Source organism: Canis lupus, chromosome 9, assembly GCF_048164855.1.
Source record: "Canis lupus baileyi chromosome 9, mCanLup2.hap1, whole genome shotgun sequence".
In the NCBI taxonomy this organism is placed as follows: domain Eukaryota; kingdom Metazoa; phylum Chordata; class Mammalia; order Carnivora; family Canidae; genus Canis; species Canis lupus.
Window position 1 is genome coordinate 48,686,853 of NC_132846.1, and position 27,502 is coordinate 48,714,354.

Sequence of the window (27,502 nt, forward strand, 5' to 3'; positions counted from 1 at the left end):
CTTTCTTTCTTTCTTTCTTTCTTTTTCTTTCTTTCTTTCTTTTCTTTCTTTCTTTCTTTCTTTCTTTCTTTCTTTCTTTCTTTCTCTTCTTTCTTTCTTTCTTTCTTTCTTTCTTTTCTTTCTTTCTTTTCTTCTCTTTTTCTTTCTTTCTTTCTTTCTTTCTTTCTTTCTTTCTTTCTTTCTTTCTCTTTCTTTCTTTCTTTCTTTCTTTCTTTCTTTCTTTCTTTCTTTCTCTTTCTCTCTCTCTCTCTCTCTCTTCTTTCTCTCTCTCTCTTTCTTTGATTGACTGTTATTTATTTTAGAGAGAGAATGTGCCCATGCACTGGGGCAGGATGGGCAAAGAGAGAATCTCAAGCTGACTCCCCAGTGAGCACAGAACCCAAAGCTGGCTCAAATCCCATGATCTTGAGATTATGACCTGAGCCATGAGGTCGGATGTCCGGTCCACTGAGCCATCCAGGCACCCTGTCCCCCCCAATTTTTTATTAATTAAGTAGGCTCCACACCCAGAATGGTTTGAACTCATGACCCTGAGATCAAGACCTGAACTGAGATCAAGAGTTGGACACCTGGGCAGCCTGGGTGGCTCAGCGGTTTAGTGCCGCCTTCAGCCCAGGGTGTGATCCTGGAGACCCGGGGTCAAGTCCTACGTCAGGCTCCCTGCATGGAGCCTGCTTCTCCCTCTGCCTGTGTCTCTGCCTCTCTCTCTCTGTCTCTCATGAATAAATAAATAAAAATAAAATCTTAAAAAAAAAAGAGTTGGACACCTAACCAACTGAGCCATCCAGACACCTCTAGAGCGGTGCTTTTATTTTTTTATTTTTTTTTATAGTTTTTTTTTTTTTTTAAATGATAGTCACACACACACACACAGAGAGAGAGAGAGAGAGAGAGGCAGAGACATAGGCAGAGGGAGAAGCAGGCTCCATGCACCGGGAGCCCTACGTGGGATTTGATCCCGGGTCTCCAGGATGGTGCCCTGGGCCAAAGGTAGGCGCTAAACCGTTGCGCCACCCAGGGATCCCTAGAGTGGTGCTTTTAAAACAGATACCAGATCCTGCCTCTTAGCTCAAGACCCTCCAGTGACTTCCTTCTTAGAGAAAAAGCCAAAGTCCTTACATGTGCCTTAAAGGGCCATCATGATAAACCCCGCACATCTCTCTGACCTCATCTCCTACTTCCCTTCCATCACTCACTCCCCTCCAGCCACTCTGACCTCCTGGGATGCTGTTCTTGAACATACCAAGCACATTTCCTGCTTTAGGCCTTTGCACTTGTTATTTCTTTAGCCTGAAATAGTCTTCCTACAAATGTCTTGTATAGCTTGCTTCTTTATTCCTCTCAAGTCTCTGATCAAATGCATCTTACCAATGAGGTCTTTCCTGACCATTCTATTTAAAGTCATATCCTTCTACACCACCACCAGCATTCCCTAGCTGACTTCCCCTTCTTTTCTTTCTCTGTATTATCTACAGTACCTGACATACTTCGTAGTGAGTTGTTTAGTTTCTGTCTGCTTGCAACTAGAATGCAAGCTCTGCCAGGACATGGACTAATTGCCATTTTTTGCTCCCTACAGAATATCCCTGGGAACTCCACCAATGCCCAGTACATGGTAAGCTCATATGCTCAATAAAAGAAAAAATGAATGAGGAGTCCGAATTCAGATTCTCATGCAGACGACACTCTAGGCAGTTTGTCCTTGGACAAGGACTTAAGCCCTCTGCGCTGATAGTCAAAGGAAAATGGATTTTGAGCTCGGAATTAGCACACCTATAACACAGAATAGTTTTTTGCTGTGATTTTTAAAAATTTTTTTTATTTATTTGAGAGAGAGAGCACACACACACATGGGAAGGGGCAGAGGGGGAGGGAAAAGGAAAGGAAAAAATACTCAAGCAGACTCCCAGCCAAGCACAGAGGCTCAAGCCAAGCACTTGGGGCTCAATTCCATGACCCAGAGATCATGGCCTGAGCCAAAACTAAGAGTTGGACTTTCAACCAACTGAGCCACCCAGGCACCCCAACTGTGATTTTTGTTAAAATGGGATCCCACCTATAAACATTTTTCACAATATGTAATTTAAATCTTACTAGTTTACATGTTATTTTTACAAAATAAATGTTCAGTAATGTTAAAAATATTGAGTTTAAAAAAAACTCTCTAAATTTTTTATCTAAGAAGTTGAAATGGACATAAAAATGGCCAATAGATGCATGAAAAGATGCTCAGTATCACTCATCATCAGGGAAATGCAAATCAAAATTACAATGAGATATCACCTCATACCTGACAGAATGGCTAAAACCAAAAACACAAGAAACAAGTGTTGGTGAGGATGTTAAAAAAAAAAAGGAACCTTCATGCAGAATGCAAAATGGTACAGCCACTGTGGAAAATGGTATGGGGGTTCCTCAAAAAGTTAAAAATAGAAATTCTCTACAATCCAGTAATTGCACTATAGGGTATTGACCGAAAAAAATACAAAAAATACTGATTCAAAAGGATGCATACCTATGTTTACACATACACACCTATGTTTATTGCAGCACTGTCTACAGTGGTCAAACTATGGAAGTAGCCTGTGTCCTTTGACAGATGAATGGATAAAGAAGATATGGTATATATAAACAATGGAATGTTACTCAGCCATAAAGAATGAAATCTTGCATTTGCAACATGGATGAAGTTAGAGAATATAATGCTAAGCATAGTAAGTCAGAAAGAGACAAGTACCATGTCTCATTCATATGCAGAATTTAAAAAATAAAACAAACAAATAAAGAGACAAACAAAAAACAAGACTCTTAACTATAGAGAACTGATGGTTACCAGAAGGAAGGTGAGGGGACATGGGTGAAATAGGTAATGGGGATTAAGAGTACACTTATCATGATGAGCACTGAGCAATGTACAGAATTGCTGGATTGCTATATTGTACACCTGAAACTGGTTAACACTGTATGCTAACTATACTGGAATTAAAATTTAAAAAATTATTTAAAAAAATTTTTTTTTTTTTTATTTGACAGAGAGAGAGAGAACACAAGCAGGGGGAGCAGCAACCAGAGTTAGGAGAGAAATAAGCTCTCTGCTTAGCAAGGGGCCTGATAAGGGGCTCACTCTCAATGACCTGAGCCAAAGGCAGATACATAACTGACTGAGCTACCCAGGCACCCCTAAAATTAAAAATTTAATTAAAAAAAAACCTTTATGCTGAGAGAAAAAGAGATATAAAAAAAAAGAACATAAACTGTATAATTACACATTTATATAAAATATAAGAATAAGCAAAACTAATCTATAATGGCAGAAAGCAGATCAGTGGTGGCCTGACTTCAGGGAAGGGGTAAACGGACTGCAAAAGGGTACAGGTAAACTTCTATATTTGTCAAAATTCATTTAGCTGCACACTTAAAAGGTACATATTTTAAGTTATACCTCAATAAAGTGGGCTAAACATCATTTCTATGATTCTGCTTTAACAAGGGAATTAAGAGTATCACGAACAGAACGTACTTTAAACTTCTTTAGGAAAAGCTATATAAATTCAAGAGTAACATTTACAAACGTAAATAAGTAGCTAGAATAAGAGCCCAGTTACCCCAATGCTATAGCAATGGTGGAATACTAAAGGTAGCAGTCACACTCCAGAGAGCTAAAAACCCTTAGAGAAAATATTCACATAGGGGAAAAGGAATTATTCAAGATGCAAAGGACTTCAAACATTACCTCAAAGAGCAGAGCCTGGGCTTTCTGTTCTGGCAGTAAGCGCAGTCCTGCTGTTGCCTTCAGGACCACCGGGGTTCTTTTCCAGTGACTTTGCGGGATTGAGTCTTTGGCCACTTCTAAGAGTCCTTGAACAGTCTCAGCACCCTTCAAAAGAGATGACCTACTCATCCAGTAAACAGTCCATCCAGTGAATATCCAGTGAACAGTTCCCACAGAGGGAAGCATGTCTCTTCCCTCAACATGCTCTGGGGGACACTAAGAGTGAGGCAGCAGAGGGCTCCTGGCACTCTCTGCTCTGTAGGAGAAACCTAGAGAAGTAGGCTTCTTTGAAGGAGAATCCATTTAATTATAGTTGGGTAATAACAAAAATGATTTTGTTATACCATGGTCATTTTATTCGATTGTTATTTTGTGTTCCATACATTAGCTTTAGGCCAGGAAGTTGAGTCTAGTGAAAAAAACTGCGGATTTGGAGTTAGAACACTTGCTTGCTAGCCCCATGGCTTAATATAGGGGTTTGGTTTCCTTCTCATATATACGAAGGAGATAGGCCTCATACCACTACAAAACTGCTGAGTGCATTAGATGAGGCAGACTGTGTGTACATGCCACACAACTGTTGGTGTAGCTATTATGCTACAGTTTTTATGATCTCTGTAAGGACAGAACATGTTAGGTTTATATTTACATCACCAGCACCTACATGCACAGTACACATGAGATACTCAACTTATGAAATTTAAAAATCATTATTTTAAGTCCACTGTTTCCATGAACGAACATCTGACAACACGCTGCCTCTAAATCATTATAATTGGCAACCACAACACAATCTTCTCTAAATGTCAAATCAGTTTCTGATAATGTAGTTGCTTTCAACAGCTCCTAAATTTCTGAAGCATTTATCATTTCATAACCATGAGCTGAGAAAATAAACATCTTCTCAGTTCAAGTTCAAGCCGCTTTTTTCTTAGATTATATTTTTAAGTAATCTTTACACTCAACATGAGGCTCAAACCTATAACCCTGAAATCAAGAGTTGCACGTTCTACTGACTGAGCCAGCCAAGTGCCCCATGACATTTTATTCCCCAGGCCATTTTTATTATAAGGTTTTCCTTTGGTTAATGATTATGCTTGTAACATGGAATAATACCTTCGTATTTGCTACCAAAGTTCAATATCCTGTCTTATTCTACTGCAGTGTGGCCTCTAACAACTGGGTATAGTACATATGGCTGCTCAAATGTGAAATACGGTCATGCCAAACTCTCCATTCATCCTCTAATACCAAAGATTTTTGTTTTCATGAGTTCTTGCCCAAATTCTAGAGTATAGGCATGCATGGTCTGTCCTATATCAGGGTACTTTGAAATGAAGTTCATTGGGTCTACATTGTCTCAGCTGCCATGTTTATACCTCACACTCTATATAGAACTCCATGTCTAACTTCTGTATTTATATTAATCAATGCAGTTGACAGCCTCAACTCAAAATCAACTTAAATACAAAGGGAACAATCTCTTAAAAGATGTTGTATTCCTGCATGTCTATCATCTATTCTAGCCCCCTTCTGCCCAAGCCCTAGAGAGCTTGGGGAGTACAATTTCTGTTATCCAGTATGGCTGAGGACAGAAAACTGATCTTGCACATGGCCTCAGTATGAGTAGTGAACAGCATGAGATATTTAAAGCAGTGGTGTGGTGAAGTTATCAAAGCATTAAGAATCTAAACATCTAATTGTCAAAAACTCACCTGCTTAGGTTGATCTACAAAAGCAGAAAGTCCTGGCTTCACAGAATCAAAAATTTCCCCTTCCAGAATTGGAAGCTGTCCTATTTTGTCCATGAACAAAACAGAGGAGAGATGGCTGATTACTAAAAGTTAGGCTGCTTTTAATAGTGGGCTCTGTATCATATGACCTACTAGATTAGTAGGTTATTCCTCCAAGCCATGCCAAGTAATCCCACCTGTGAGGAGTGGCTTGCAGGAGTATTGGGTAGGGGGACAGAAGATGACAGGCAATTCTTAAGAGTCCCTATGGCATTTCTTAGAATGGATACCTAGCTGCTACTGCTGCCCAGGCTCTATTTTTTTTTAAGATTTTATTTCTTCATTCATGAGAGACACAGAGAGAGAGAGAGAAGCAGAGACACAGGCAAGGGGAGAAGCAGGCTCCATGCAGGGAGCCCGACGTGGGACTCCACCCCAGGTCTCCAGGATCACACCCTGGGCCGAAGCGGTGCTAAACCGCTGAGCCACCTGGGCTGCCCATCCCCTAGGCTCTATGTGCAACCTGAGAGCACTGGAAATTCAGAAAAAGTTAATTTTCAGGGTCTCCCTCATCTCCTTCTCCAAGGATGGCACTGATCCTCTCTCAAGACCACTTCCAAATTCTCAATATTCTGGACCCTGGAGTATCAACCACCTTTAGAGAAAAGGAGAGACAAATTATAGCTATACTTCTTGGACATATGGGTTTCAGATTACAGGCAACCCAGATCTAATTTCACAGTGAATTAAACTATATGTTAATTATGGCCCAAAATCTTCTCTGAAGAAAGATAATCAGTAGCTCTAAGTTTCTGTAATTCATATTGCGTACTCATAGCACATTTGTTTCTGGAAGGAGATGCTCAAGTATGGATTAGTAGGCACTGGTGAGGGTACCAGTTACACTTACCTGGTATTTTCTGCACAAAGGTGTAAACGTGAATTCGTGTTCCAGTGCTCCCTGCGTCAAACATAATTCCATACAATGTGCTGGCACTGACATTGATGGGGCACATGGAAGACAGGAAGACACCCTCAAACCAAGTCTGCTGGTCTCTGTGGAAGACAGTGCTGCAAACACAGGATGCCACCAGCATGAAAAAGGCTGCCCCCCAGGTAGTGGCCATTCTCTTCCCAAGATGTGGTGAGTCTAGGCTTTTGTGCAGAAGTAATGCTGCTCATACACCTGCAGTGGCTTACAGGACAAATAAACACAAGGTTAGACCAACTGGTCTTTTGTTTATACCTGTAAAGGAAGAAGTACCTATTATAGAAATCCCATCCCTTCCCCCAAGGTGCTCCTTCTCTATTTTTTTGTAACCAGCACAATAAGCTAGACCAGGGTAACATAGGCTTTTAGCACCTATTTCTAAAGAGTATCTTGCTGCAGAAGGAAATTAGGATTTAAAATATATTTCCTCATTCTCTACTTTCAATTGTAGAGTGGATTTCTCATACTCAAGGCTTTCTCTGATACCTGCTCTTTTTATTGTGTCTGTCTTCTTTCCATTTTGACAATTTTGTCTTTAGAACATACACTAACCTTCTCTCTCTCTTTCCCTCTCTTTTGTCTTTTTTAATTGATATAAGATGTTTTAATTTCTGAATTAAAGCCATAAAGTTACAGGGATCCCTGGGTGGCGCAGTGGTTTGGCGCCTGCCTTTGGCCCAGGGCATGATCCTGGAGACCCGGGATCGAATCCCACGTCGGGCTCCCGGTGCATGGAGCCTGCTTCTCCCTCTGCCTGTGTCTCTGCCTCTCTCTCTCTGTGACTATCATAAATAAATAAAAATTAAAAAATAAATAAATAAAGCCATAAAGTTACAAAGAAGTTATAAAGTCAGTAGCATTGGGGTGTCTACAGCTTTCAAAAATCAGGCTACTGGACTGCTACCCATGACCAATAATATTGCCAGTGGCTTGCACATACAATCACATTTTAGGGAAATCAACTTATTTTAAAAACACTTAAATAGACCATTGTGGGTTTTTCAGAGTTTTAAAAATTTATTTAAGTAATCTCTACACCCAACTTGAAGCCTGAACTCACAGCCCACAGATGAAGAGTTGCATGTTCCTCTAACTGAGCCAGCCAGACACCTGGACATCATGGTTTTGGAAAACATCCTTCACAGGCTTTAGGCCATGTTATCCCAGTAAGAACTTAAGGCAGATGCAGGCACCTGGCTGGTTCTATAAGTTAAGCATCTGACTCTTGAATTTTGGCTCAGGTTATAATCTCAGGGTCGTGAGACTGGGCCCAACATCAGGCTCCATGTCTGGCGTGGAGCTTGCTTGGGATTCTCTCTCTCCCTCCCACCACAAACCCCCTCTAAAAAACAAACAAACAGAAAACAACCACTTAAGGCAGATGGGCAAATTAAGCCAGAGAGGTTCAATGACTTGCTGAAAGTCATAAAGGTCAATGGTAAAATCTTGGCCAGAAATCAGTCTTCACTCTTACCAACCTTTCTTTTTCTGATTTCAAAAGCCTTCCTTATGGCAAGTTACTGCTTATATTTCTTAATATGTTCTTAGCAAAGACAAAAATCTTAGCATTAGTGCTCAGCTTTATTTGTTTTAGCTCTGTGTATTATAGTAGGTCGGATACAAATGCTGCTGAAAACCTAGAGTAGGGTTACATGACAAAATGTCTCCTGGAAAAGCTATATTGTCTTTGTTCTAGGCTTAATTTTCTCCTGATATTCATGAAGAATACCACATATCTATCCTCTCACATTTAAGGCTTCCTTAATTGCCCTTTATGTACTTTGTTCAAAACAGTTTTGATGTCCTGTTCCAGCTTTCTTCTCTGGACTTTTCCTTATGCAAGTCACAGTAGCTGGTTAAATAAAATCTAATTCCAAAGTTCCCAGTGTCCAGTCCCCTTATCTCTAACAGAGTATGAGTAATCTGGAAAATATATTGAGGATTTTCAGTCATTCTCAAGTACGTTGACCTCTTAGGGTTCATTTTATCAAAATGTCTCTCTTCCCAAAGGCGACATATTCAAAATAATGTAAATTGAAGTCAATTGCATTTAGAGTTTTAATTTTTTAACTTTAAAATAACTACAGTAGTTGTGAGGTACTAAAAAGCAGAGTTAGAATTATTAGTTTGAACACAATTCAAGGCTGGACTTCTACTTTACAATTAAGAATAAAGGGTTTGGCTAGGAAAAAAACAAAAACCTTTTAGAGTTTCAAAGGAAACTATCCCAGGAAAACACCACCAAAATAGAGTAACTGCTTGGCCAGATTCATACTCACATCTTATATCACTCCTTTTGGCTGATTCGTCTTTTACAACAAACAGGCTGGTCATATAGATCAATCTAAATAACTGAAAACAAAAACGACACTTTCAGATTCTCTGAGTATTAATGGATCCTCACTTTGTCCAGAGCTCAAACCATATCCAGTCCTTGGTCCCTTTTCTCCCTCAGGAAAAGCATTAAGGAGCTTTCCAGTAGCCAGCTTTCCTTAACCTCTGCAACTTATCCCACGCACCTTCTCAGGGCTCACTCATGTTTTCTCTATTATTGTGGTTTCTGTAAAACCTCTCCAGCTTCTATTTCTATTAAGTAAACATTGTCTTTCTTCCAAGAGATTTCAAGGGGAAAAAAATGCATGCTAGGTATCTGTTTTCATGGAGTGAAAAAGTGCAGAGTCATACCAGGTGCTCAGTATAAAACTAAACAATAGAGTTTAGACAAAGCAGAGGATGAAAACATAAAATACCCCTTGTGCTCTCAATCCCTACCTTCTAACACCATTTCCAATCTCATTTTTAAGATTAGCTAAGAATGGTATTATAAAGGCTTATAATTTATAAAATGGCATCCTTTTTCATATGGCCCCAGCCTGCAAAGCTTACTCATTCGTTAGTCTTTGCTCAAATGTCATCTTCTTGGGACCTTCCCTGTGTACCGTATTTAAAATTGCAACCCACCTGGCCACATATGTATCTTCTACCTTCCTTCTCTATTTTTTTCCATAGCACTTTCCATATTCAGTATAATTTACTACTTTAGTGTGCGGGTTTTTTTTTTCTTTTTTTTCCCAGATTCCCTGCTCCCTGCTATCCTCATGTCAGCTATATATGAGCGGGAATTTTTGTCTATTGTATACAATGATATGTTCCTGGTACTGGAACATGGCTAGCACACAGGTGTTGAATAAATACCATGAAAGGATGAACTGGATCCTACCCATTTAACAAATATATAATAGCTGACTTCTTTCCAACAGGAAATTAATTATCTGCCCAGTGGAAGATCACAATTCAAAACTTCCAAGGCAGGATTGTTTCTCCAAATGTGTCAATTATATGTTTTATATGCTACTCAAAATAATGCAGATGGTCAAGTTTACTTTTCTATACACTGGGGAGGATACACATCAGTATATTGAAATTCACTCCTTCAGAACTGGTCTTCTCAACATCTCTTGCTCACTTTTTACCTATTCACCCCAACAAAGCCCCCTCTTCAATTCTTTTGAGACCTTGGTGCCAGCTAGCGTTTGTCACTGTTCTCATTTCCTTCCAAAGGTCTTTTCAATATATCTTTGTCTCTATAGTAAACATTAATACTCCCTAGGCAGCCTCCCTAGAGCTTCATGCTTCAGATTCCCTTCTTCCATGTCACCAGAGACAGATTAAAATATCATAGAACCTGGGCCCCATTTGGGTGCTCACCTGCTCATGTCTGCCTGTTCCCCATGAATCCTTGCTTTCACTGTTGGTTGCCTTTTGCTCTTTGCTCCTAGTTCAGCCCTTCTGAAGCAAGTTAGCTTCATGAACCACATTCACCTTTGTGTTAGTTTGCAACTAACTACGTGGCTTTTTGTTAGCTCACTCCCTTCTTGATCCTTCACTCCTCCCTTATCCACTTTTTTTCTGGGTACACATGATTGTCTGGTTCATCTACTTTTATGATAGTTAAGTGCCAAATAGAATTATTACTTGTAGGGCAGAAGTTGCTCAGAACTGAATTCTGTGTTTGTATACAGGATATTAATTACCTACATGTAATAATGTTTTTACATTATTAAATGTTATATTTATAATTATATAATACATAACTATGTAATAATGTTAATAATTCCCTACTTGATGTTTTTATAACCTTAGCCCAAGAGTGCGAAAGTTAATTGTACTTCTTGATAGCTTTTATCCTTGTGATGAATTTAGAAAGCTGGGTATTGAATTGTCTAATTAACAAGCATTTACTGAATGTCTAACGTATTCCTGACACTATGATAGCTTCTAGACACAAAAGAGGAATCAAATATAGTCCCAGGTCTTGGGGCTTCAACTTACTAGAAGACACAGACAAGTAAACAAATAGCTAAAATGTACAAATTGTAGTAAGTTCTCTTATGGGAATATGCACAGAATATTTTAAGAATGGGAGGTGCCTGGCTCAGTCAGTTAAACAGCTGCCTTCGGCTCAGGTCAAGATCTGAGTCCTGGGATTGAGCTCAGTTGGGCTCCCTGCTCAGTGGGGAGTCTGCTTCTCCTTCTGCCTCTCCCCTACTCATGCTGTCTCTCTCGTGTTCTCTCTCTCAAAGAAACAGAATCTTAAAAAAAAAAAAAAAAGTATATTATAGGAATGGACCTAAGAGGCAAGTAACTCATCTCAGAAGGGGAAGGATGGAGATGGGAAGGGTAAGGGAGGGTCCTTAAGGGATGAGGCCTAAGCTGGATCCTAAATCAGAGGTAGGAATTAACTGGTGAAGTGACACAAGGAAAACCCTGAGAACTTTAAGTATTAAACAGATGGAGTATAGAGGACCAGAATAGAGCACAGGTGTGAGGAAGGATGATTCTGTAGGCACTGAATCAGATTCCAAAAGGAGTGGATTTGTTTTCCTTAAACAAACAGTTCCATGGTGACACCTGACCGTTATTTAAATCTTTCTATTCCCTACCTAAACAAATATCCATATTGGCTCAACTGAATAAAATGACACAGTATTTCTCAACAGTTTAAAATAATGGAACGGGACAGGTGACTAGAAAGTTCCACCACAAAGTCTTAGTGATGCTCCCACTGCCAATTCTCCTGAGCTCCACAGAGAAGCTAGCTCTAATAAAATTAAAAATTAAACATAATGCAAGTTTAAAATTTAACCAGAATGGAAATTTTAAAAAATAAGCTGAACTACTGAAATGGATTAGCTAAACCACCCAGAGCACAAGTTAGCCAAGCAAAGCAAAAACAAAACTAGTCTAATTAGCTAAGTCTGAAATAGATTCAGAGTGAGCGATACCTCATTTGGGAATGTATGTTGGGACCTACATACCCAAAACCAAGGTCCAGAGTCCTGGAACACTTTGCTATCTGAAGGTTCAGGGTACATGATATCTTTCGTATTCCCAGACCCAAGTACTAAGCCTGGAACATGTCAGACATCAGTAAATTTCTCATGAATAGGCTTGGTACAATTGAGCTAATACTATCTGCAGACAAAAGCATCAGGGAAGGGAGTACCACCTTTCCTAGTGTCTTACTATGGTGATGTATCACATACCCAACTCCCCATTCCCCTCCAAACCAGCTCATAGATAGGAGTGCTACTCTAGGAATCCTATTTATTCATATAGTCATTCATTTAGCCATTCCAGAAATTATCAGTTGCCCAGTGCTACTTACAAGTACGGCATGCAAAGATGAATCATTTTAGACTTACCCTTTAAGAAATTACAGGAAACAGGAAAGAAAATGCATGTTCATTAACTACCTCTGTAAAGTTAAAATGTGACAAGTAGCTCTCAGTTAGTGTGCTCTGAGACTTCAAAGCATGGAGACATTATTCCCAGCTGGAATAACTGAGAAGGCTTTGTGAAAGAAGTGGCATTTAAGGAGGGTCCTGAGAAAGGGCATTAAGACAGGAAAGGAGTGCTTTCAGGAAACATTGATTCAAGACATGGATATAGAAAAGGGATGGAGGCCCCTGGGGAACAGTGAACACATCAGTTTGACTGTGAGAGGAAATACAGTTGGAAAGGCAAATTCAGGTCAGACAGTACAGCATACCAAATAGCTGAGTTTATTATTATTATTATTATTATTATTATTATTATTTTAGTTTTTTAAAAAAGATTTTATTTATTCATGAGAGACCCAGGCAGAGGGAGAAGCAGGCCCCATGCAGGGAGCCTGACGTGGGACTTGATCCCATGTTTTCAGGATCAGGCCCTGGGTCGAAGGCAGGCACTAAACCACTGAGCCACCCAGGGATCCCCTCAGCTGAGTTTAGACTAAACTCTGCAGGGAATGGGAAGCCACTGAAGATTTTGAGGAAGAGAGTGTCATAAATATGAATCTGGCTGTTACATGTAATAAAGACTGAAGTGGAGCCTTTGTAGGCTCTGTTTCAGCATCTAATTCTATAAATGTTCACTGATGCCCATTAAGTGCTAGGTGATCAAGAATTAAACCTGAATAAACAGATGTTTTTATTCAAGAAGCTCAGAGTCTGGTAGAGGTGACAGACATAGACACAAAGAACCACACCTTCTTAAGTTAATCATAAAACACTAAAGGATCCCAAAGCCTTAAAGGACTAACTCTACCTACAGGATTGGGAAATGCATCATGAGATGACATCTGAACAGAATTACACAAATAATATAGATATGTGGATCAAGACCAGAGGGACTATAAAATGATGAAAAGAGATAGGTAAATTATGGATGATTTGATCTTATTTTTTTATTTCCTCAAATATTTTTGTAATATGGATTACAGAAACAAAACAAAAAGTAGACTATAGTGGAAGAGGGTATAGAAGAGAGGGTTAGTACTTAATGCAGAGGAAAGACTGTGGCCAAAGGAACATAATCTGAGTTAATAATGATAACAGCTAAGACTTGCCAAGCACTACGTTAAATAGTTTATATGCATTATCTCATTTAATCTTACCATACCACTCTGTGAGTTGGGCTCCATTATTAACATCCCAATTCTAGAAATGAGAAAGCTGAAGCATAAGCAGCTAGGTAAGACCACATAGTTGTAAGGAGAAAGAGCCAGAAATCACACCCAGATGGTTTAATGTCAGAGTCCACAATTTTAACCACTAGATCACTCAGGGAGGGTCATCTAGAATGACTCTAGGGAAAAATGGATATGGGGGTGGGAGGAGAAGTAGACCGCAGAGGAGAATGATCAGAGATGAAGCTGGAAAGTTAGATTGGCGTTGACATACAAAAGTCTTACAGCAGTTTCATCTCTTTCCTATACACAACCAAGAGCTTTAATCTGTTTTCTGCTGGTTCTACTTTCATTACATTTCCAGAATCTGACCATTTCTGTTTACTCATTGCTACCACCCTGGCCTGAGTCACCATCATCTCTCATGTGATTTACTCTAATAATGTCTTAACACATCTCTGCTTTTATTCTTTTTTTTCCTCTGCTTTTATTCTCACTCCCCTAGAGTCTTTTTAACAAGCAACCAAGGTCATCCTTTTAAAATATGTTACAGCATGTCTCTCCTCTGCAAAATCCAGCAATGGCTTCCCATTTCCCCCAGAGTAGCAAGATTCCAATACAGTCTTCACGGATCCATTTCCTCTGCCTCTCTCCCCATTACCTCTCTGACCTTATCTAAGCTTTCATCTTACTCACTCCCCCAACACTGACATCTGTGTGTGTATCAAACATGCTCCTGATGTAGGGCCTTGCTATAGCTGTCCCCACTGTCAGAAATATACCTCTACTTGATAAATTCCTGCAACTTCTTCAAATCATTGTTCAAATGCCACTTTCTTATTGAGACCTATCTTTAATACTAAACTCCCTCCCTCATGTGCCCTTACTGCTGCCTGCTCTGTCAATCCCCCTAACAATCTTTTTCATTTTTTATAGCACCTTATCACATTCTAACATATGAGATAGTTTATGTATTATGCTTATTATCTATGTTCTTCTGATAGAATATAAGCTCCTAGAGAGCAGGGATCAGGAATTGTTTACTGACGTAGCCCAAGTACCTACAGGAGTGTCCAAGAAAGTTCTCAATGGAAACTGATGATAAGAATAAATTACAAAGTGACATAAGAAGGGAAAAATAGGGGTGCCTGGGTACCTCAGTCAGTTAAGCCTCTGCCTTCAGCTCAGGTCATGATCCCAGGATCCTGGAATCAAGCCCCAAATTGGGCTCCCCGCTCAGAGGGGAGTCTGCTTCTTTCCCTCTGCTCCCTCTCCCCAACTCATACTCTCTCGCGCACTCTCTCAAATAAATTAAAATCTTTAGGGGCACCTGGGTGGCTCAGTCAGTTAAGCATATGACTCTTGATTTCAGCCCAGGTCTGATCTCAGGGTCCTGAGATCGAGCCCCATGTCAAGCTCTGTGCTCACTGGGAAGTCTGCTTGAGATTCTCCTCTCCCTCTGCCCCTCTTCCCCTCTCTAGAATGAGTAGATAAATCTTTTTTTATAAAAAAGGAAAAATAATATATACTTTTATAAATAGATTTTAAGAGAATGTAATTGATTAATGAATACCTAATCTAAACATATTTAGGAGAAACTATAATTTTATTTTTCTGAATCTACTAGTTCTATAGCTATATTGAATTTCTTTAATCAAACACACTGTTAAAATTGTGATAAACTGAAGTAACTCCTCCCCTCAAAGCTAAATAAAGGATACTAAACATTATTTACATTGTCCAAGTTCTCTTCTATTAGTCAAACCAATAAATACTTGCAATGCTATACAGTAGTTACCTATCGCTGCAAACAAATAATCTCAAAACTTAGTTGCTTAAAACAATAATATACATTTATTATCTCACAGTTTCTGTAGTTCAGGAATTTGAGAATGGCTTCACTGGATAGTTCTGGCTCAGGGTCTCTCATGATACTGGAGTCAAGATGCAGGCTGGGGCTACAGTCAACTGAAGGCTTGACTGAAGGTGAAAACCCACCTCCTAGAATGGATCACTCAATGGCTGGCGAGCTGATGCTGGCTGTTGGAAGGAAGCCGCAGCTGCTTCCCACGTTGACTCTCCAAAGAGCCTTGAATATCTTAGAACATGGTGGATGTCTCATCCAGAGTGGGAAATCCAAGAGACAGCAAGGTAGAAGCAGTGATGTTTTTTTATGACTTATTCCTGTAAGTCATATACTATTATTTCCCCCATATTTCATTGGCCATACAGACCAATCCTGATGAGAGGATGGGCATGAATACCAGGAGGTGAGAATCACTGGAGGCCATCTTACAGGCTACTGCAAGTTATAACCAGTATTTACATAATATTTTGTCTTTGGGTTTTTTTCAATTTATATATGTTTCTATTAACAGAGCTTACACACTTCTTGTTTTAGGAACTACATGTTATTCCACTGATACTAACTCTTAAAAATTAAAAACAGTATGGACTTTTATTTTTCTGAAAATCAGGATGCGGGATCCCTGGGTGGCGCAGCGGTTTGGCGCCTGCCTTTGGCCCAGGGCGCAATCCTGGAGGCCCGGGATCGAATCCCACATCAGGCTCCCGGTGCATGGAGCCTGCTTCTCCCTCTGCCTGTGTCTCTGCCTCCCTCTCTCACTCTCTCTCTCTCTGTGTGTGACTATCATAAATAAATAAAAAAATTAAAAAAAAAAAAAAGAAAATCGGGATGCCTGGGTGGCTTACCAGTTGAGCATCTGCCTTTGGCTCAGGGTGTGACCCTAGAGTCCTGGGATCAAGTCCCACATCAGGCTCCCTGCATGGAACCTGCTTCTCCCTCTGCCTGTGTCTCTGGCTCTCTCTCTCTCTCTGTGTCTCTCATGAATGAATAAATAATATCTTAAAAAAATTTTCTGAAAATGTCATATTCTACTACTTGATGCTTTCCATTTTTTGCTATAGTTCTGATATCTTTTAAAAAGGTTTTATTTATTTGAGAGAGAGAAATAAAGTGAGCACAAGCTAGGGGAGAGGGAGAGGGAAAGAATCTCAAGCAGACTCTGCTCTGAGTGTGAAGCCTGGCACAGGGCTTGATCTCACCACCCTGAGATCATGACCTGAGCCAAAACCAAGAGTCAGATGCTTTAACCAACTGAGCCACCCAGGTGACCCTAGTCCCAATATTTTCCTTAAGGAAAAGCATTAAAGTCATAAAAACTATAACTCATACAACTTTCTGCTTGTTCCTAAGGGCGGCAGGAATTTAAATACTTCGAAAAAGTCAGACATATTTAAAAAAGAGTAGGGAGAAAACAAATGAGTCCTTATATTCGTTAAGATTATAAGCATCTATTAATAACTGAATAATAAACCTAACAGTGAAATAAAATGCTTAATCAAGGAAGGCATAGAGTGAAAATATTTATTTTAAACAGAACAGCAACTTTTTTCATGCTATATATAGAAAGAAAATTTCTAATCAGACAATAGTAGCATTTATACTTAGGTAATAAAGAGATATTTGGTAGAAGGGTAAAACTGATAACTGGTACAGACATGAAAACCACTCAATAACTTTATACCCAGCATTTTTCAAGTATCAACAAAATAAAAAAGGGTTATTAAATAACTTGCTTTAGATATCTGCCAAAGAACTGTAATAAGATCTGTAAGCATGGAAACCACAAGGGGAGAGATTAAACAGGAAGAACCTTCCAGCAGTAGGATTTGCTGTGCTGGCAGGGAGGAGAGGATTCTTGCCCCAAGGGCTCAGCTCAAATCTGACCACATTGTCCCAGGTGGATTCACAGACCAGAAGGCTGATTGAATGAGATTTCTTTTAAGGTCTTTCCAACCATAAGATCAAACCCTCCCTATAAAGGAATTAGAATTGATACACTGGTAGTTAACCAACAAATATAAAATTCTTTCCTATTAATAGATCACTTCTTTCTGTACTTTATTCCATTTTAATCAAAACATCATTAGATAAGTGTCAAAAAGGCCAATTCTATACAATGAAACCATTTGGGTATTATACCAAAATGAGATCAGACAGTGCCTGACTTCATTCTTCATGGTTTTGGGCTTGACTTGGTTACAATCGTCACTGCATAGGGAAAGCAGCTGCTCTTGCTGCTTCTCTCTCTCTTCACAAGTCATAAGGTCTTTTCTTACCCATTCATGAAGAGTGAGAAACCTTTATACAGGAAGATACTACCAGTCAGGAGAGGGTTCATATTCCCCCAATGAGCAAATATAATAAAAATATAAGGTGATCAACCATTTCTGCCTTCAAACTCATATCCATTGTAGGAGGTATTTATGTGCAGAAGAGTAATTACAAGGATCAGTGTGCTCTGTCACTGTTTACACTGGAATTTGTGGGAAGAGAAATGAAAACCCATTTTCCCTTTCTTGTTATCAAATGAAAAGTATCTTCTGCTTCAAATATGTTACATCAAAATAAAAAAACGAGAAAGACTGAAATATTATGTGATATCTGATATATAAAGCAAGGAATAGGGCTACCATATAAGTACATTTCTGCAAATGTGTCTAAGATGCTTCCCCTTTAAATAACATAACATCTTTATTTTAACAATGCTAGCTACAAATATTTCTAAGGTGACTTATGATTCAGGGTGATGATTATGATCATTAGTTATGTTTTTCTGCAAAACTGGAATGCCTCTGGGGCTACAGTTCTATAGAACTGTTTGCCTGCCACTAAACGGTCCCAGATTGATTTACTTTTTTGAGCTTGTTTTCCCTGACATATTATGTTATCACTGATTAGTGTGCCATGGGTGTGATTCCTTCAATAAGCTGCCATCATGTAATTTTTAAAAATCTTTAAAATCAATGGGATGCAGATCAGAAAGACATAATTATTAGACTTTTATGTAAACTTATGCAAATTAGAGTCTCTCTAAAAGAATAAGGGTTGCAGATTTTGTGACAGCTTTTTTAGTGGCTCAAAGATCCCTTTCCATTTATCATGAGCTTTCAGGAATAAGAAAGCAGAATGTGGAGAAATCTACCTATGGAAAAGTAGAGTACTACTTTATATTGGCTACTTACCAATATTTTCTTTTTCTTCTGGGCATTCCCCTTTGTTTCTTTCAACTAATGTGACATTTTTTCAACCTGTAGAAGATAGACATGGATAATCATAAGAGCAAAGTTCTCTCTTTTCCCTCTTGTCAGGATGCTTATTTTTGAGGTAGTAATCTCTTTTCACATTTATTTCTAATCTGTTCAGTCTTTGGAAACCAGATCACCACATTCATCCCCTGACTTGCAGTCTAGTACTCTTAAGCTCTTTGTCTTCTTCCATACTTTCTTCTCATTTAAACTACAACCACAGCCACTCTTATAAAATCACTTGTTTATAAAATCAGCAACAACAAAGGGAGGCAAATCACACTCCCTCTAAAAGCTAGTATATATCTCTGTATAAATGTATGTGTGTAAATGTATAGGGGTCAGTGACTAAGGAGCTAATCCACAAAGTGGATAAAATCTAGTTTATGCACTTAGTGGGTTTTTTTTTCTCCATAAAGAAGTCAAATAATGAGTTGTGTGTTCCACAGTGTGATCAAGAGTGGCCATTTAGTATTACACGTATGAGTACATGGTTAAAAGGCACCAAGCCAATTCTAGTCCTAAGTATACATTCACAATTTGAAGACAGGGACTCAAACAAATGTATTTCTACACTGATGTTCATTATAGCACTGTTCAACCAGAGGTGGAAACAACCAAAGTGTCCATTAATAAATATGTAAACAAAAATATGATACATATATTTAGTAAAATATTATTTAGCTATAAAAAGGAATGATGTTCTGGGGCACCCGGCTGGCTCAGTTGGAAGGGCATGTCACTCTTGATCTCAAGGTTGTGAGTTTGAGCCCCACATAGGGTGTGTGGAGGTTACTTAAATAAATAAAACTTGAAAAAAAAAAAGGGATGAAGTTCTAACACATGCTACAATATGGATGAACCTTGAAAACATTATGCTAAATGAAAGAAGCCAGATACAAAAAGATATATATGACTCCACTTATATGAAATGTCTAGAATAAGTAAATTCACAGAGACAGAAAGTAGATCAGAGGTTACCAGGAGTTGAGCGGAGGGTACAATGGAGGTTACTGCTTAATAGGCTTAGAGTTTGTTTGGGGTGATGACAGAGTTTTGGAAACAGTAGTAATGGTTATAAAAGACTGTGAATAGGGATCCCTGGGTGGTGCAGTGGTTTAGCGCCTGCCTTTGACCCAGGGCGCGATCCTGGAGACCCGGGATTGAATCCCACGTCGGGCTCCCAGTGCATGGAGCCTGCTTCTCCCTCTGCCTGTGTCTCTGACTCTCTGTGTGTGTGTGTGAGTGACTATCATAAATAAATTTTAAAACATTTTTAAAAAAAAGACTGTGAATATAATTAATACTACTGAACTGTACACTTAGAATGGTTAAGATGGCAATTTTTGTGTTCTATATTTTACCATCACAGTAAAAAAAAATTTTCAAAAACATTATGTGGTGAGGAGCCTGAGTGGCTCAGTTGGTTGAGTGTCAGACTCATGATTTCAGCTCAGATTATGATCTCAGGGTTGTGAGTGGAGCCTGCATCAGGCTCTGAGCTCAGGGTGGAGTCTGCTTGACATTCTCTCTCTCTCTACCCTTTCCCCTGTTCATGCTCGCTCTTTCAAATAAATGAATCTTAAAAAAAAATAAAAAGCAGATGGGGGCGCCTGGCTGGCTTAGACCATAGGGCATGTGCCTCTTGATTTCATGGTTGTGAGTTCAAACACCACACTAGACAGAGTTTACTTCAAAAAGAAAAAAGAGGAAAGTGCAGATGGAACTAAACATAAGATCAAATGAGGAAAAACTTTGGCTACTATTTCAATGAAACAACAGCTATGACAACACTTCTTCCTTTGGATATCTCATAGGTACACAGCCAATTATGATTTAAATTTTGAAGGGTAGTACTGATACTTAGAAAATGTCTTTAAGCATTTGAATTTATACAGTACCTTCTATTCTCCCATAAAGTTTAACTTAACCTATGCAGCATAAATATGAAAATAATACAACCAAGAGAGGATTCAAACAAGATTATAAATTCTAACTATATGGGCCCCAAAGCAAATGTTTTCAAGAAAGGTCTTCATACATTTTGTTGACAACTTAAATACTTCTCCTAGTATGCCCTTGGAATCCAAGGATGGAATGAGTGATATCTACCTCTAAGCCTGCAATCTTGACATTTCTATTAAGTTTTCCTTTTAAAAACACTTAATGTTGTATGCATGTCAATACACTGAACTCAAAACAAGAGACACTTCAAGCTGACATCTCCAAATGCTCCATCTCCTTGGCACCCTTGCCCCCCACCCTGCAGAGAGGGCTAAATGGATTTTGCTTATTTCCTGTTTCTATTAGTGGCATCTATTAGATTTCCTAACTCACAACCCAAAATCCTCATCATCTTTGAATTCTCTACTCTCATACCTTCTATATTCCAATCTGTTATCAAGAACTGATTATTTTTCCTTTGCAATATCTCTCTCATCTCTTTCTCCTTTTTTTCCTCCTAGTATCCCTAGTAATAACTAAATTCTGGCCTTTATTATTTCAGACTTAGATTGTTACAGCTTAATTGGTCTTCAAATTACCAACATTTCTTTTTTTTTAAAAGATTTTATTAATTTATTCATGATAGAGAAAGAGAGAGAGAGAGAGAGAGAGAGAGAAAGAGAGAGGCAGAGACACAGGCAGAGGGAGAAGCAGGCTCCATGTCGGGAGCCTGACGTGGGACTCGATCCCAGGACTCCAGGATCATGCCCTGGGCCAAAGGCAGGCGCTGAACCACTGAGCCACCCAGCAAATTACCAACATTTCTATTCTCAAATCCATACACTACTGTCTTCATCATTTTCCCACTAGATTTTATTTTATTTTATTTTATTTTTTAAAAGATTTTATTTATTTATTCATGAGAGACACACACACACACAGAGACGCAGAGACACAGGCAAAGGAAGAAGCAGGTCCATGCAGGGAGCCTGATATGGGACTCGATCCTGGGTCTCCAGGATCACACCCTGGGCCAAAGGTGGCGCTAAAACGCTGAGCCACCCAGGGATCCCCCTCCCACTACATTTTAATCCAGAGCATATTAGGAATTCACTTATCTTTGAACACTGTACAACTGGCATATATGTTTAATTAACCAATGTTTGTTGAATGAATTAATGAATACATAAATCAATTCACTCTCTAAAACTTTCACAATTTTGGGTGCCTAGGTGCCTCATTTGGTTAAGCATCTGACTCTTGATTTCAGTTCAGGTCATGATCTCAGGGTTGTAAGATTGAACCCCATGTCCAGCTGCACACAGAGGGGAGTCTGCTTGAGATCCTCTCCCTCTCCTTATGCCCCTCCCTGCTGCTCATTCTCTGTAAATTAATCTTTAAAAAACCAAAACTTTCATCAACTTCCCACTGTTTGTAACAGAAGGTACAAACTCAAATACCTAAATACTTACGGGGGCCAAGGAGGAAATACAACTGAGTAAAGGTGTAAACCAATAGGAATTGGTAGGGACTATGGCAAGCTAGAGAGTACACATCTCATCTAAATGGGCGCTGCTGCCGCAAATTGCTGCCATGATGAATCACCAGCCCAATATTGCCAGGTCTTCTGATTTTTCAAGACAAGCTGAAAGTACAGATTTCTGTGTGGAATCCAGTTTTTAAATAGTGACAACTAATTCCATTAAAAAAATAAAAAACCCAGGGATGCCAGGGTGGCTCAGTGGTTGGGCATCTACCTTTGGCTCAGAGCATGATCCCAGAGTTCCAAGATCAAGTCCCACATCAGGCTTACCGCATGGAGTCTGCTTCTCTCTCTGCCTATGTCTCTGCCTCTCTCTATCTCATGAATAAATTAAAAATCAAATAAATAAATATTTAAAAAAACAAACAAACCCCAGGGACACCTGGGTGGCTCAGTGGTTGAGCATCTGCCTTCAGCTCAGGGCGTGATCCTAGAGTCCCAGGATCGAGTCCTGCATTGGGCTCCCAGTAGGGAGCCTGCTTCGCCCTCTGCCTCTGCCTCTGTCTCTGTGTCTCTCATGAATACATAAATATTAAAAAAAGAAAGAAAGAAAGAAAGAAAGAAAGAAAGAAAGAAAGAAAGAAAGAAAGAAAGAAAAGAAAGAAAGAAGAAAAGAAAGAAGAAAAGGAACCAAGGAAAAAGAAAGGAAACCAGGAGATTATGACATCATGGAGTAACTAACTGCTAGTCATTGGATGTAGGGCTTTCTCATACAGTAAATGCAAGAATAGGTGTTTATGGTGGTATGTGTGGAACGCCCAAAAAGATTGTTGAGCCTCAACCCTCAGACTCTAGAGTCTAGAGGCAAGTCTGTAGACATCACTATCACTGTCTCCTGGCCTATGTCTCTGCCTCTCTCTGTGTGTCTCTTATGAATAAATAAATAAAAATCTTTAAAAATTAAAAAAAAAAGGCACTTTTCAGGCCTGGCAAAACACACCTATGGGTCAAATCCAGCCTTCAAGTTACAAGTTGGTGATGCTGCACTGTAGGACAAAAGTTTAACTCCCTGCCCAATATCTGAAGTCCTCCACTGTGAATGTCCAGGCTACCTTACTGAAGTTTTTTTGCCCACTACTTTCATACAAGAACCTTGCTCTAGTCTCTCAAGTCTCAATCTTTAGGATGTATCAGAACCACCTGGAGGACTTGTTAAAACACAGGTGGGTGGGCCGCACTGCCAGCAATTTAGCAGTTCTCAAGTGGAGCCTGAGAACTTACATTTCTAATTTGTAACAAGTTCCCAGGTGATGCTGATGCTACAGGTCCATGGACCACAATTTGGAAACTACTGTTTTAAACAGCCCCTTGTCTCAAACATACTGAATTTTGCTCACATCATTCTGCCTTTCCACAAAGTCTTCCCCCTTCCTTTCAGTCCACCATCTGTAAACTTTCTCTATGAAGTCTTTCATGTCACCAAATTCTTGCAGCACTTATGCTATCTCCCCTTTATTCATCACAGCTTGGTGTTTTTTATTAACTGTTTGTATATAGGTGCCAGTGAAGTTGTGTACTCTCACAGGTCAATGCTCAGGTCAGTACCTTATACACCTGACTATAAGCCACTTGAAGGTGTTGTACTCCTCAAGCTATCAGGTAGCATGATATACAGCTGGTACTTACTAAATTTTTTTTAAGAATTATTTATTTATTTTAGAGAGAGCACAAATGAGCAAGAGAAGGGGTAGAGGGAGAGGGAGAGAAGCAGACAGCAGGAAGCCAGATGTGGGGCTCAATCTTATGACCCTGAGATGATGGCCGAACCAAAATCAAGAGTCAGATGCTTAACTGACTGAGCCACTCAGACACCCCCTCACTAAACATTTCTTTTTTTAAAGGATCTATCTATCATCTATCTATCTATCTATCTATCTATCTATCTATCTATCTATCTATCATCTATCTATTTATTTATGAGAGACAGAGAGAGAGAGAAGCAGAGACACAGGCAGAAGGAGAAGCAGGCTCCATGCAGGGAGCCTGATGTGGGACTTGGTCCCGGATCCGGGGATCACACTCTGAGGCAAAGGCAGAGGCTCAATCGTTGAGCAACCCGGGTGTCCCTCACTAAACATTTCTTTTTTTTTTTTTTTTTTAACATTTCTTAAGTAAATATCTGACAGATCCATGAAATCAAAGTGAAAATAAGAGGGACTGAAATTTATGTGTATAATTTTTCTTAGAGAACTTTTAGTTCTCTTTCATGGCTTTGTCAGAATGGACAATAAAAATTGAATACTTCGCAAATCAATTGCCAGTGGTAATAATTATTGTATAAAAATAGAACAATGTTTAAAAAAAAACCCAGCTTTTAATGTTGATAACAGTAAATCCTTGATCTCCAGGATTCCTTATCCTTTGCAGGGATGTGAACTAGCCAATGTTACAACATAATACATATTTAATAGAATTCTCTATTTGTACCATGTGCAATAAAAAAGTAAGATGGGGGACACCTGGGTGGTTCAGTGGTTGAGTGTCTGCCTTTAGCTCAGGGTGTGATCCCCAGTCCCAGGATCGAGTCCCACATCGGGCTTCCTGCATAGAGCCTGCTTCTCCCTCTTCCTTTGCCTGCTGCTCCCCCTGCTTGTGCTCACTCACTCTGTCAAACAAACAAATAAATAAATATCTAAAAAAAAAAAAAAGTAACTCACTCCCCTTGATATTCAGAAACATTGATAAGTTCCTTCAGATATAGTTTGGATAATATATTTATCTACGATTCCAAACATTGTATGAAAACAAAATCAAAAGCTATACACCTACTCTCTTCCACCTATAGAGTCACATCTGCTATCAGATGATTTCAAGGATGATTTATGAGTAGAAATCTGAGTCTCCACTCTAAACCAGAATAAAGCCATGACAACTTTACAGAGTAAACCCAATTTGGGAACAACTAGAAAATTACAAATACTATATATTTTGAAAATAAAAGAAAACCAGGAAATACAATATACTTTGTTTTTTTAAATTTTTTTTATTATTATTATTCTTTTTATTTATGATAGTCACACACAGAGAGAGGCAGAGACACAGGCAGAGGGAGAAGCAGGCTCCATGCACCGGGAGCCCAACGTGGGATTCGATCCCGGGTCTCCAGGATCACGCCCTGGGCCAAAGGCAGGCGCCAAACCGCTGCACCACCCAGGGATCCCCAATATACTTTGTTATGTAGTCCTAAGTTATTTGCTTTTTGAACTGTACACTTGATATTACAATCAATAGGACAAGAGAAAAGTCATCATTTGGTAAGGACAATCCAATTTGGAAAGAAAACACCAACAAAAATGACCCAGAAGCATATGAAGTACATTTAGAGCTTTAGGTTAGCACAGATATTACCTTATATCAGGTTACTTATCCTACCTACCAGGACCATAATGATCTTGTCTGCATGAGGATTCAGTCAAGACACTCCACATTTCTATATTGACCAGGAACTATGCAAACTGGGGGAAAAAATAATTGTAAAGTCAAGTCAACAAAACACTAAGTGGCTTAGTCCAAGTTTTAAAAGCATTAACATTCTAAAAAATAAAACAAAGCATATTTATTCAGCAAGATAATCCTGAAACTTCATAGTAAACCTACCTCCCAGAAATTACAGAAATTATAAAAGGAAATGTTACCAGATAAATTGCTAGACAGCAACTTCCTACTGCACTATCTGTATTATCAGATGTTTCTCACTAACAGATGACCGAATAATATTCAGTTCTTTGGCAGAGAATGTGAAAATTCAGAATATGGCATTCTAGAACCATATAAATATGATCATTTATCTTAACAACAGTCATATCACAACAGTTTAACTACAAATCAAACTTATGGTCAATAAAAATGTAGGATTGGGATCCCTGAGTGGCTCAGCAGTTTGGCGCCTGCTTTTGGCCCAGGGCATGATCCTGGGGTCCCGAGATCGAGTCCCACATCAGGCTCCCTGCATGGAGCCTGCTTCTCCCTCTGCCTGTGTCTCTGCCTCTCTCTCTCTCTGTGTGTCTCTCATGAATAAATAAATAAAATCTTAAAAAAAAAGTTGTAGGATTAAAAAACTATAAAGTACATGCAATTAAAGTATGTGCATATTAAGAAATAATCTTGTTATAATAAAACTTTCATGTTTATAGATCAGTCTATAGGCTTGTGTTCAAACAAGGAAAGTCTTGGACTGACTTTCATATTATACAATAACTATACAATAACCAATTTTTAGAATTCCGAATATATAGCCTCTAAAGAAGATGCTCTCTCTTTTCTGCAAGTTTTCAATTGGGTGCACTTTCAGAAACTCAAAAACGAATCCTTTTATGGATTCCAAATCAGAGGAAATTCCTTCAGAGGTGATTCTACCGTGGACCCACCAGAGTGTGAGAGACAAATAGAGGGAAAATGCACCAAAAATACATGAAGCCAGCAGAGGGGTGGGGGTAGCATCTCTCCCCCAGGACTTTACAGCAGGGCAGTGATCACAGTGATTTTGTTCAAGGGATGCCTCAGACAGCTTTGACACCAGGACCTCTGACATATTCTGCATGGGATGCCACCCAGGAAATGGTGGTGGTGGGGGTTTCTTGGTAATGGCTCTTCTCTCTTCAGTTCCCAAGGACTCTCCCTTAGGATGCCTTTTAGCCCAATGGAAAACAATTCAGATTGCAAAATTTAGGAAGAGACTGATCTCCTGTAATACTGCATGGCCTCAGGAGGATCTCAGTTAGATCTGTTCTGCAAGAAGCAGGGCAAAAGGGAGGAAGTACCCCAGGTCCAGACCATCAGGGCTCTAAGTCTGGACCCAGACCTAAGGGCCTCTAGCAGAACATGTCTGGTCAGTAACCAGGCCAGTAAACTCCCTCCTGATATACTGAATGATAATTATCTAAATAGGCCTCCTCCTGATAGAACCCCGATTGTTAGAGGAAACACAGGCCATCCCTAATGAGGGGGGACTCTGACTCTTTCACTGTTCCTTCTCCTCATAAATGTGGGGGCTTCTCCCTCATTTCCCAGGTTAATGGCTATAATTAGAGCCGTATGGTTAGTCTACTCAGGAAAGGGACTTTAAGGAATATTCCCAAGCAGCTACTGAATCTCCCTTTGTTTTGGGGAAAATTCTTGTCTTCTCTGGCCAGACATGAACTGCATATTTCCACTTTGGTGGAAAAAAGCCATGGTGCCTGCTCATTGGTCCGAGCTGACAAAGTTTAGAACCATCTTCCCCTCCTCCTCTTTCTATACCATCTTGGGTGCCACCTGCATAACTGGTTCCTATACCATCCTCAGTACCAACAGACACCATTGGCTCCTTTCCATCTCCTCCCTGCCAAGGAGAGAAAAGCACTCCCCTGGAATTAACACTGCTCACTGCATATTTCCCCAGTGCCCCAGGCAAAAATTGACAGTGGAAAACAAACGGACTTTTACAGTGGGCCCAGGTGGAACATACCTTGGTATT

The 27,502-nt window shown here is 39.4% G+C and overlaps 1 protein-coding gene across 4 annotated transcripts in view; it reads right to left on the minus strand.

Annotated features, from left to right (window-relative positions):
- Nucleotides 1-27,502, minus strand: part of ENTPD5 (ectonucleoside triphosphate diphosphohydrolase 5 (inactive)) — a 52,249-nt gene that overhangs the window by 17,714 nt on the left and 7,033 nt on the right. For 2 of the 4 annotated variants that reach the window (XM_072839306.1, XM_072839302.1), the window contains exons 2-7: nt 25,424-25,502; nt 18,498-18,563; nt 8,776-8,848; nt 6,416-6,700; nt 5,488-5,567; nt 3,734-3,877 (exon numbers count right to left, since the gene is read on the minus strand). In XM_072839306.1, coding sequence (XP_072695407.1) covers nt 3,734-3,877; nt 5,488-5,567; nt 6,416-6,632 — 441 coding nt within the window. In that variant the 5' untranslated portion in view covers nt 6,633-6,700; nt 8,776-8,848; nt 18,498-18,563; nt 25,424-25,502. Of the gene's footprint in view, nt 1-3,733; nt 3,878-5,487; nt 5,568-6,415; nt 6,701-8,775; nt 8,849-15,446; nt 15,688-18,497; nt 18,564-25,423; nt 25,503-27,502 lie in introns of all 4 variants that reach the window. The other 2 variants (XM_072839303.1, XM_072839305.1) reach the window with 2 other exon arrangements.